At 44.3% G+C, this 12,176-nt stretch overlaps 1 protein-coding gene across 1 annotated transcript in view; it reads left to right on the top strand.

Moving 5' to 3' along the window:
* FAM20C (family with sequence similarity 20, member C) overlaps positions 1-11,887 on the top strand; it is a gene marked incomplete at its 5' end in the record, with an annotated part of 13,931 nt that extends 2,044 nt beyond the window's left edge. Inside the window, 5 exons of the mRNA XM_009584091.1 lie at positions 8,023-8,203; positions 8,807-8,916; positions 10,468-10,549; positions 10,638-10,697; positions 11,586-11,887. Of these exons, the coding sequence (XP_009582386.1) occupies positions 8,023-8,203; positions 8,807-8,916; positions 10,468-10,549; positions 10,638-10,697; positions 11,586-11,838 (686 nt within the window). The remainder of the gene's footprint in view (positions 1-8,022; positions 8,204-8,806; positions 8,917-10,467; positions 10,550-10,637; positions 10,698-11,585) is intronic.
* Between the last annotated feature and the right edge of the window lie 289 nt (positions 11,888-12,176).

Raw genomic sequence — 12,176 nt, 5'->3', positions numbered from 1 at the left:
ACACGTACTTAAGGGAACGATGTGTAGATTGCTTAATTGCTCAGATATTTCTAATAGAACTGTCTTGTAGACCTTTGAATAAAAATAAATGTGGAGACATAGGCTACAAAGAAGACTTTATTGTTTTGAGTTGAGTGCCTTTTCCCCTTGACAAATTATCCGCAGAGACAGGCTTTTATGTTCACGAAAGCAATGTATTCAACAAATGTTTTGTGTAGAGTAATTTCTAAAGCAATTTCTTCTGTTGCTCTCAGTTTACCCAAAACCTTATTACTTAGCCTATTAGTTATTTAGACTTTTTTTTCTACTGCAATGTGATCCGTCACTTCTGTTGGTCAGATGCATTTATTTCTCAGTTTTGACTGGAGGACCAAAACCTAATTTTCTCAGAGTCATGAACCTCAGTTTTTGTTACAACAGAAGTTTGAAAAAAATCAAGCAAATAGATGTGTAACATATCCTGCTTCCAGCTCAAATTCTCCACTGGGTAGAGGCCAGAGTAGAAGTGACCTGAATCATTCCCAGTCCTCGTTCTTGCTTTGAGGGTTGACCCCAGGAACTGATACCACTCTCTGTTTCTGTTACTCTTCACTCTTTCACAATGTCTGGAGCCAAGGATGGAGCTCCACAGGGTGGGAATTTTACTAACACAGCGTAAAACCATGCCCTGCTCACCAGAATATACATCTAGAATAGGTAGAGGTGGGCAAAGGGTGAGAGAAAGTGGTATCATCTCTATTTAGCATCTGGGATGCTGAGATGGAGAAATTAAGGATCTGAGTTAAGGCACAAAAATACATGCTTAAGTATGTTCTTAGAGAAAGAATATATAGGGAAATATTCTATTTAAAGCATGTAGCTATGTTCCAGTGAGCTTAACTCATATTATTTCAGCTGCGTGCAAATGTGCTTTGCTGAACTTGGGCTGTGATTTGTGTAACAGGCAATCTGGAGCAGAAATCTTCGGAGATCTCTCCCTTCCCCTGTGTGTGATTGGCCAGAAGCTGTTTATCCCAGATCCCTAAAGTCAAGATCCAAAGACTTGATTACAGTTTCTCCCGACGTAACTGTAATTTATTGCTGTTAGCTAGAAACCAGAGCCCTGTCATTGCAGAGCTTTCTCTCTTAAAACATTTATCACACTTTCGTGATCACCAGTAAAGTCATTATTATGGCTGTTATTTTTAGCTTATAATATTTATGTTCAGCTCTGCAGGACACACAGTTGAACAGACAGTTATTTATTCCAGTAGCTTCACTTGTAAAACACATTACATAATTACAAGAGATTTCATCTTACCCCGTCTTACGAGCGCTCCAATTTTACATGTACAGTCGTGGTGGCCGTGGTGACAGTACATGGTGACAGTGGCGACAGTGTTCACCAAACCTGATGTGCAGACATCTCTGTGTGCTAGGCACTTGTATCTCAGTTGCTTTTCCCTCTCTGTTTCTCTACATCTTTTTTTTGCTTGATTTTGTTGTAGGCAAACAATCACACGCAAAAGATGGCAAAAAAATCTTGTGACTGTTTATGTGCACAAGGTACTTTGGCTCATTTGAAATATAAGCCATTTTATTCCCGTTTTAGTAAGAAAGACACGGATTAGTAGGTTTGCTTGCTTTTTAGTCTTCCCAGGTTATATATCAAGGCTTAGGGGTGAACTTGAGTGATTTCTGAGAATTACAAAACTGTACTCAAGTACTGAGCAGCTTACTCTTACTTGAGCATGGCAATGCAGAGTTAAGGCTGCCAGTTTGGATGAAGATCTTTATCTTGTCATTATAAAATTCCAGACATCCAAGGGATGATCCAAGCATAATCCTTTATTCAAATTTATTTAGAGGCCTCAGATAAATTCAATTAAAATATTTGATTAACTATGAATCAGGCTTTTCCGGAGAATAAAACGCTTAAGCAATTAATTTTTCTTTCAATTCTACATTTCCTAAATCAATATACTTTGCTTAAATCATGTTGGTTACTTGTCAGAGTTCTTCCCTACAAGTCCCCAGTTTAATTAGTCAGATTCTCATTAACGTATGCCCAACCTCCATCTTGTATTTCATACTGACCTTAAAAGGCAGGCATTAATTAATGCTTAATGAAAAAGTAATAAAGGTCCTAAATTAAGCATTTAGAAACAAATTCACAAACCTAGCAGGCAGCTCAAGCAGCAGATTGAGGGCAGAAAAGGGAAAAGAGGCTGGACAAGCCCCGTGGCCTGGAGAGGTGAGGATGGAGAGGGACCAGGAGCCTGGGGAAGGCTGGAAGAGGCTGACTTGTCCCCTCTGGCAGATGAGGGGCAGCAAATTCAGTTGGTTTTGAGGGAGAACTGGTTACAAAGCTGGGAGATTGTGGTGTGACGTATAGATACTTGCAAGAACCAGGCTGTGCACCCACATTAAACTACCGAGGCCCCTCTGGGACTCCCTTTCAGGTGGCTGTGTCTCTGCACCTCCATCCCCAGCAGTGCTGAGTGACAATTAATGGTCATGGGGACACATTGTGTCTGCTGGCAATGTATCCCTCTCCATGCACCCATATACATCTCTTACTATTAAACAAGCACTAAATGTAATTGATTTTATACAAATCTCTTCCCCGCGGGCTGGGAGACCACAGTTTGCAGTGGAAACCCTCAGAGGGTAAATACTGATAATGCTCGTCAATACACTGTATTATTCCCTGGACCAGTGCGGGGATGCGTTGGAAGAAACCTCACTGCATTTCCATGCCTGGGCCATCTCACTTGTCCCATCAGGCGTGGAAATCAGGAACTCTTACTGCCGGGCAGCTGCAGGCACGCTGCAGAGCGGCATCCCTTCTGCCACTGGGAAGTGGCGATGGCTGCAAGCAGGCAGGTCAGTCAGTGCATTAGGCTGCATTCAGAGAGAAAGCAAATTGCAGAAAAGTGCACTTCCAGGCAGTTTGGACTAAACATGAGAAATGGAATTAGGTCAGTAATTATTTAAATTAATTTTACATCCTTGGCAGTAGGGCAGACTGCAGTAGCCCTGCTACTCTTACAAATGAATGGTAATTTGCTAGGAAAAAAGAGACATATTAATGATGTCAGCCTTCGTTTTGGAAGTAATTGAGGCAGCAGCTTAAAGAAATCAATGTTACACAGCTAGTAAGCGCTATGTTTTTGTTCATATTAACCAATTCCAAGGGATTATGGATTTTTTTTTCCCCTTTCAGCAAACAATACCAATTCTGAAATAGCTATTATTTTGAGCAGGTAAAAGAAAGATCTTTTCATGCATTGCTTTAGTAAATATTCAGGATTCTTTCCAGTACTCCAGTTGCACAGGCTTGCTAAATGTCCTCCATTAACAGTCATGCAAATCTCAATAAAAGAATTGCTCTGCCAAGCAATTTGCTTTAAGGTATCTCCCCTTGTTCCTTTTCTTCCTGAGAAGAATTATTGTTAAGCTATCAGGATGACACACAGAAAATGTGCAGATGAGTACACAGACACTCTGGTTCTTAATTGTTGTAATTAGTTGGAGTTTCGATCACCAGACCATGATTTTTGCGTGGATTTCATTACGAATTGTATCCATTCATCCTCAGATAATGAAAATCAGACATTTGCAACAGCGCTCGGGATTCTCTTGCCTCTCTAGTGCTTTGGGGAAACAATTTTGTTTTTTAATGAAGGAGGAGTTTGTATGCTGCAAATTCCCAGCATTTGAACATTTCAGCATGTATAAACATCCCTCCCTTTCTGGTTTGCCAGCACTGCTGCTGTTTCCATTTCTACCCACTCTGCAGGAGCACAAATTCCTGGTGGTCGCTTCTTTTGCAGGTGTACTTAGGGACGGGGGTCTGTACAGAAACACCTGTATTGTATGAGAGAGGAACGTATGGGCTGGGCAATTTTAACAGGAGGAGAAGGACCACACTCCAGTTAAACCTCATCTCCCCTTTCCCTCTGATTTTTGCCTCCGAAAGGCCAGACCCTGCTCTTAGCGTGGGATTGCGGGCGAAGCACTAGGCTTGTGTCTCTAGCTGGAATTTCACCCTCAGCCTGCTGTGCAGAATGTGGGTCACCTACTTAGGTTTCAAAGAGGATTGCTACTGCACCCTGAAGTCTTAAATGAGAAATGTGTTTTTCGGTATTTGGTACCTCTTTTTTTCCTACTTTTTTAAGAAACCTTGAAAAAGAATGTTTCCCCAGATAATTCAGGTTGCTTCATCTCACTGCCTGTATATAAGAACTAGGATAGACATATCAAGATGTCTATCCTGCATCAATCAAAGCAGTTAATTTCTGTAATAGTAACTTGAGATACAGCATCCTTTCACCTCCACTACCCCAAGAAATCAGACAGGAGCCGTGGAGAGTGAGTACCCCAGGTCTGAGCCCACAGGGCAGAAAAAGCTTTGCCATTGAAAGTAACTTCTCACCGAGAAATACACTTGTGGTTTTACCGCAAGTTTGCTGTCTTAATGACACGACGCATCCTGCCGTGGCTCGGAGGACTGGACTCTGGTTGCAGGCGATGGGGCTCTGTGGGAAAATCAATACCTGGAGGAGCCCCGCAGGAGCGGGGATGACCGGCCCGGCGTGGTGCAGGCAGCGCACGTGCTAGCCGTGTCACCCCGCAGCAGCAAATGCCATCGCTGCCATAGCCCCCGAGCTTTCCTGAAGATTTAGCTGGATAGGAATGTGTGATTACTGTCAAATGATTAGTCCCAGTTGCTTTCGTTGACAATACGGAGCAGGGTTTCATTGTTCCCAAAGTTAAATTCAGAAGCAAACTATTAAACACAGTATTTATCTTCCCACTGTGCAAAATGCTGTGTTTAATATAATTCCTTTTTTGAAAGGTCAGATTTACATAGTGAGCAGCAGAGGCTGCGATCGCGCAGGAGGGGCGTTGCTGGGCCTTTTGCTCTTTGCAAAATGGTTACGGTGGCAGATAACCGAGCATCGGCTTCCCGCTGCCAGGTGGAAGTCAGGTCATAGAAACCCTGGAAGATAAATTGTCTCAGGCGATCAGGATAAATCTGCGTGTGTTCCCTCCCTCTCCAGACAAGCAGATGATGCTGACACTGCTGAATTGCAGCACAAGCTCCACTGCAGCTTCAAATCGGAGGAAACATAAACCCTGGCTGCAGCGAGCGGAGAGCCCTTCCTTCCCACCAAGGCAGCAGGCGCCCGGGAAATAAGGGGTCTCTTTACATCTCCTAACTCTTCTGCGCTAGCCTGCAGCAAGCAGCAGCCGTATGTGATTTCTTGTAAATCATCCCTTGTGGCAGCCTGGAACGCTTTGAAATATTTTGTCTGCAATAATCTCTTTTAAGGGTATAAATCACAGATGTTTTTCCCCAGTTTTTATTGCCTGAGAATATCCCAACCTTCCTAACGGCCCAGTAGGATCCTCCTGTTTGCAGGCCATCTGCAGCTGGCAGTGCTGCCCACAGGTGCTTGGACAACTCTTTGCTTTCATCCTGAATTATGGAAGAGCTTCACAGGGAGGCGTGAAGCCCTCCTGGTTTTGCCAGGATGATCAAAGGCGAAATTGAGGCACCTGTGTTAGCCCTGCAAAAGCTATGCCAAGTCCATGCTGCGACAGCAGTTTTGAAAAGGAAACCCCTGAGAGGTTATAGACTGCAGGGCAGCGCGCCCAGCGCTTGCATTAGGTTGGGTTTGTCTAGATGTTGACTTTACGCTTGATTTTAGAGTAACGAAATGAGTGAGTCTGAAGGAGGGCCACTGAGATGGGCCTGGAGCTGGCGCATCTGGTGTACAAGGAGAAACTGAGGGTTTCAGATTTTATTAACCTGGAGAAGCCAGCCTGAGGCTGTAGCTTGGACCAGAGTCCCTTCCGACCCAAGTTTCCCTGACTGCGATTGCTCTTTTCCCATGCAATTTGTAAAAAGGTTTTCAAAACTTCACTCTCAGAGATATGAGTTATATTACTGAGTTGCTTAAAAGGAAAAATGAGTGGGGTTTCTGTTTAGAAGTTAATAGGCATATCGTGTGATGAGCAGCGCCAAGACTTGTGCTGGGGTTCATAGGAAATAGCCAAGCCGGGTGGCTTATTGGCCAAGGACATGGTCACTTCTTAGCTCATGGGAAGTCTCAAACTACTGTTCCTTTAATTAAAACGTTAAGGGACTAAATATGCCTTATATGTAAGAAAAAGCTTTTAAAATAATTTTTAAGACAGGATATTCTGCATGGTAAAACACTTTAAATTACAAAATTAGAAGTATAGACATGCTGAGTGCTCCCTTCCTTCCTTTTGTAATGTCTGTTCTTCATTTTCTCTTCCCTGAAGTACTTTTCTTTCAGTAACTGTCAACGAGGTTTTTGACCACAGGGTAAGTATTTGTGGACTGAGTCAGGATATATTTAACTGGTATAAGCCAACCCTGTGAATGTAAATATACAGTTCGGGTTGGAGTTGTTCCTGAGCACAGATAGATGGGTGGTCCTTATGAGTCAGTCGCAGCAGAGGGATTCGAAAAGGCTGTGTCCAGAGTAATCACAACTGAATGGACAAATCTGATGGCCATCAGCAGAGGCTTGGAAATGAAGAGCTGTCAAGTAGTACACGTCAGCCTTCTAGGCCAATTATTTGGTGTAATTCCATGGTTAGCAGTCGGTCCCAGATAATACAGTTAATTAATATAATCAAAAACATCACGAGACCTTATTGCTCTTCCACATTCTCCTTCACCTCCTTCCCCAGTCACAGCTCCGTGCCCTCCTATCTCCCTCCCTCCTATCTCCGTGGCACCGGGGCCGGTGTTGCTCCCTCTCCTCTTGACTCATCGTCTCCCTTGCGTCACCCACAGTGTACCATCTCCGCCGGGCGCTTTGCCAGCTGTAGGTTGGATCTGGCCCGGGGGGACGTCACAGCAATGTGCAGGGCGGCGTGCTGCAGGGCATCGCTGCGACGAAAACCCACCAGGTCACCTATCCGAGCCACGGGGTCATCTGTGGCAGGCAGAAAATCACCTCCCTCAGAAAATCACCTCAACACCAGGCCCTTCCTGCCTCGTTTGTACTGATCCTGCCCAAAGGAGAGTAGCTCAGAAGCAATATTTGAATTTAGAGGCCTTGTGGGGAATTAGGAAGCAATGTGACTTCTCAGCTTCATGCGTTACCATAAGGAAAGGGCACAGTCTTCCTCTAATGACATTTTATGTGCATAAAGCAATGTCAAAAGAATTGTAGCACACCAACAAGAAGATCAGCATTGTGCTCCTACTCTTGTTCATAGTCCGGCGTTGGTCGGGGTTGGGGATGAGCTGCTCTCTCCCACCTCCAGTGAATTCATGTGGGACAGGGGTTCTTGTAAAGAGGTGGGTGTTCCCGTTGGTACAGAAATACATGGTGGCAGCTTTGGGGAGGTTTTAAGGTAACACACGCTCCAAAACCTGCTGCAGGTTCTTTTTCTGTGGTTGTTGGAGTAACGTGATGTGTGGAGGAAGAAATTTGTGTTTGGGATGTGTGCTGACAGAGTTACATCTGTGCTATTTCCACCTTCCACACACACCCCCACATGAGTCTTCATGGTAAATAATTCTCCTTAGTAAAACTGCCAGTTCTTCTCATACCTGCAAGTAAATGAATGAAATGTTGTTGTCTGTTCTTAAGGAAATGAGCCAAGATTTTGAAAGGTGACTTAACTTTGGGCACGTGCCACTTGTTCAGCTGTGGGATTTGGGGTTCCAGCCTGGGGTAACAAATATATCCCAAAGGATGTATCAGTCTGGGAAAATGAAAGGAGAAGGGAAAGGATTAAAAAAAAAAAATGTGTTTTTGGAATATAAATAGACTGGAAGTAGTCACAGAGAGCTCAGCATAGGGCGTGATCCCAGCCACTGAAATGAATGTCTTTCTAGTGGTTTCCGTGGAAGAAAACTATGTGCGGTAATGGGGTTTTGGGTCTGAGATTTATTTCTGCTCATGTTCCTTCACATACATCAGTGTTTTTAGGAATTCTTGAACACTAATTTAAGGGTACATTTTAAAACTCTTTTCCTTTATTTGCCAGCCAACAACATCTGCTTCTATGGGGAATGCTCCTACTACTGCTCGACTGAGCACGCCCTGTGTGGAAAACCAGATCAGATCGAAGGGTCTCTGGCTGCTTTCCTACCTGATTTGTCTTTAGCTAAAAGGAAAACCTGGAGAAACCCTTGGAGACGTTCCTACCACAAGCGCAAGAAAGCAGAGTGAGTAGTGGTGAGCACAGGGTTCGCCAGCTGCCACAGGCGATAGGAAAATAAAACAGTTACTGCCCTTGCCTGATCTAAAGCACTGAGGCTTAGGAGAGCATCTGCATTTCTTCAGCAGGTCCAGCTCCTGGGAAGGGACAGAGTACTTACACTTGCAAGGAGCTCCAGCTTATGGTCCTGAACCTGAAAGGACCTTCAATGGCATAATTCCCTCGTGGGACAGATATCTCCCAGTGGCTTTGACAGGATGCAATGGGACCTGTCTAAGTCCTATCAGAGGGAGAAAGATTCACTGCTATCAGCAGCCCTAAACAAGTCTCAGATGTTTTCATCATATGACTGATGGTGCAGCTGGTCTCCTAAATCTTGAACCTATTAGCCAGATAGTTTTCAATCTTGTGATTTTATTCCTTTTTCATCAGTCACAATCTTTATCGGTTGCCTGCATTACTGGAAGCAGCCTGAAGAATTTGCTGCCTGTACCTGACCCTGCCCTCAATCAAACATGATACAACTAGATCTTTGCAAAATAACAGTTTTTTTGTAATACTCAGTAAGCTTTGTATGTCACATAAAATATAAAAATACTGGCTTTTCCAGATGGGAAGTTGATCCAGATTATTGTGAAGAGGTTAAACAAACACCCCCGTACGACAGTGGGACCAGAATTCTGGATATAATGGATATGACAGTTTTTGATTTCCTAATGGGTATGTTTCATCTCTTTCAAAAATTAAATGCAACATTTAATTAGAATAAGAACTATTTCTTTCTACACCACTCTGCATAGCTCAGCAGTTTGCTAAAGCATGGTTGAAGCTGCATTTACTGTATGTGCCGTTCTAGATGATTATGAGAAAATGCAGATTTACATGGTTATGTATTCCCATCCGTGCAGATTAAAGGAACAAAGATGTTCAGAAATGCAGAGGGATGATGAACGCAAGTCAGGCTAGTCTCCTTCCCAACAGTTAAGGGCTTCACAGTTTGCTTTAGTGAGTGCTTTACCGTTGTAACGTATGGCTCCTGGATGCACATGCAAGGACTGTTCATTATTTTTCAAACCGCACACTGTTTTCAACCTGCAGCAGTATTCACTGCTGCTTGCTCTATAAACTGTCAGAGGCGAGAAAAAAAAAGGTGTTGCTTTGTCACAAAGGCAACTGTGGTATGTATCAGGAAGTTTTGTTCTGTTTATGTAACCTGATCAGAATAAAATAATTCTTAACAAGCAAGTAATAGTGACCTATTCCAAGCCTACTCAGTGGTTAACACTCAGGCATTCTCATATGAAACCTGTTTTGCTGCAATTAATATACCTGTAAGGTGCTGATATATGCCAGCAAGGACATATCCTCTGCCGTTGCCACTACTAAGATTTCTGCAATACGCTGCAGCAGGAGAGGCCAAATCACAGCTCAGGAGCCATATGTGGCATCTATAAGTGGCTCAAGACCCCCGCCACGAAGACAAAATTCATAGCTTGGCACCAGTACTCTGCACATTGACCTTAAAAAGCAGATCACACGTCTGCCTGCCATGGGTGCCCAAAGAGTGCTATTCAGCTGTACCGCTGCAGTAGCATCCTGATCCGTATGTTAGAGCCATAATATTGTTTTGGCTTTCCAGGCAGCCAGAAATTTGGACAAAGTTCTTATTAGAGGAAAAACAGAATGTTTGGTTGGGGTTCTAAAAGTTTAATACAATATTAGCAAAGTCATATGGATTAAGATCCCTGCTTGAAGGGTGCATTTTCCCCTCTCTAAGCTAAGCCTCGCACCCGGCACGCGTACCATGGCTGCTTTGCACGCCGTACTGATCCAGGGCTGGAGCAGCAGGGCTCGTTTTCACCAAAGAAGCTCTGCTGGCTTAGGACGTAGCTACCTCACGGATGACCAGGCTCCCCGAGCCCTTGAGATGCCATCATATCTGAGAGGGATTTCCTTGGCGTGCCCCAGGAGGGGTTGCTGGAGGGTGGGAAGGTTCGTTTTGTCTCCTGATGGGTCCTCTGGAGCTTCACTATAAAAGCTACAGAGAGCTTGAGACATAACAGAGACATAACAGCCCATCTTCCAGTATCGCACACTTTGGGCTTTCCACAGTAGAAGCAAGCGAGCTCACTTGCTTTCTCTGCCCTACACAGCCGTTGTGCTTGGGGAGTGTGGGCTTCTCGCTGAACCATAGCTTGTGTATTGCCCCGACCTGCAGGCTCAGCAGCAAGCCAGAGTGAGAACGGTCTTTTTTTCCTCTTTATTCCTTAGGTAACATGGATCGACATCACTACGAAACCTTTGAGAAGTTTGGAAATGAAACATTTATTATCCACTTAGATAATGGAAGAGGGTAAATACCTTCAATAATCTTTCTGGGGAAAAAAAGAAAAAAGCTGGTCTTTAAAACCGCCTTTGTTCTTGCTCTTATCTTTAAATAGGTTTGGAAAATATTCCCACGACGAACTTTCCATATTGGTGCCTTTAAACCAGTGCTGCAGGTACGTTTCACCTCCGGAGCTGTTTCCCATTTTGTACAGTTGTTTCCACTGATAGGACTGAAATGTTCAAGTGAATCTTGTATTGCATACCTTGGAGAGGAGGAGATGTTATGATCCTGGCCAGGGAGCCTGACCCGAGCTGGCCCTGAGCGTTGGCACTAACACGTTAAGTGCTTTGTTGAGATCAGGACCTTGCCGGAGTGTGGCTGTGAGCTGTTGTGAGAGAGGCTTTATTAAGACAAAATACACGTCCCATGGAAGTCAAGTGCCAAAACTTCCCCCAGCTCGTTCAAGTGTCTCATCGGCTTTCCACGGTGCCCATGGCCAGGATTTTCAGAGAGGACAGGTGACATTTAGAGTTTCAGCTTCGCACGACCGGGACACAGGGTGAGCTCTGTGTCTGCGGAGGCTCGGGGCCCAGGATTTTCAGAGAGGACAGGTGACATTTAGAGTTTCAGCTTCGCACGACCGGGACACAGGGGCATCCCTGCAAGGTGAGGTAGCGGGAGCCTCCGCTGCCGCCACCCACGCCCAGCTCAATGCCACGAGCATCGTGTGTGTCAGTGCCGGGATTGACGTGACCCCGTGAATGCTGCACCAGATCCAGTCGGTGCCTTACCCGGCAGAGGAGCACGAAGGCAGTCTGCACTTGACTGTAGAGCTGTGCTCCAAAACCTCTCCACCTTTAAGGGCTCCCAAAGATCACTGGCCAGGTGACAATGCCAGCTGCTCATTAGGACTGTGACAGTGCCTGCTTCTCATCATTTCAGATCACATAATAAGGTTTTTACGTTGTTATCGCTATGCTGACTATAAGCCTTTTAGCCCTGTCAGGATCAATAGTGATGAAAATACTGATGTGCATTTTTTTTCTCCTCTTTCTCTTAGAATAAGGAAGTCTACCTATCTGCGATTACAGTTGTTAGCCAAGGAGGAATACAAACTCAGTCTCTTGATGAAGGAATCTTTACTAAAAGATAAAATCGCTCCCATTCTCTACCAGCCTCACTTGGAGGCGATGGACAGGCGGCTACGGATTGTCCTCAAGGCTGTTAGTGACTGTATAGAAAAGGATGGTTATGACAATGTGGTTGAAAATGACTTTAACACTGATTTTAACACTGTTACAACCGAGAGGTAGTGAAATCGCAAGACTACATTTTTACCAGCCAAGTAAAGAAGATTCAAAGGGGGGGGGGGGGGGGGGGCGGCGCAGAAGTCTTGCAAAAGACTGTATATGCCACTTTGTGAATTCAGTGAATTCAGAAATGAGATATAATTGTTCCCAAAGTAGGTAAAGTGTAGACTCTGCAAAGGCTTAGTTCATTAAGAAAAATAAGTCTAATGTGATGCTTTTCATTAGTTCCTAAAGAGAGATTATGAAAAGATTCAGAAAATACTCGGATCATTGGCAGACGACAGTCTGATAGCAAAACACCTCCTGTCCTTTTTGTATAGAAAGGAGGCCTTTACTTAATA

The sequence above is a fragment of the Fulmarus glacialis genome, unplaced genomic scaffold (genome assembly GCF_000690835.1).
Source record: "Fulmarus glacialis isolate BGI_N327 unplaced genomic scaffold, ASM69083v1 scaffold7508, whole genome shotgun sequence".
Lineage (NCBI taxonomy): Eukaryota > Metazoa > Chordata > Aves > Procellariiformes > Procellariidae > Fulmarus > Fulmarus glacialis.
The sequence above is the reverse complement of the archived record's forward strand: the minus strand, read 5'-3'. Positions and strand labels throughout refer to the sequence as shown.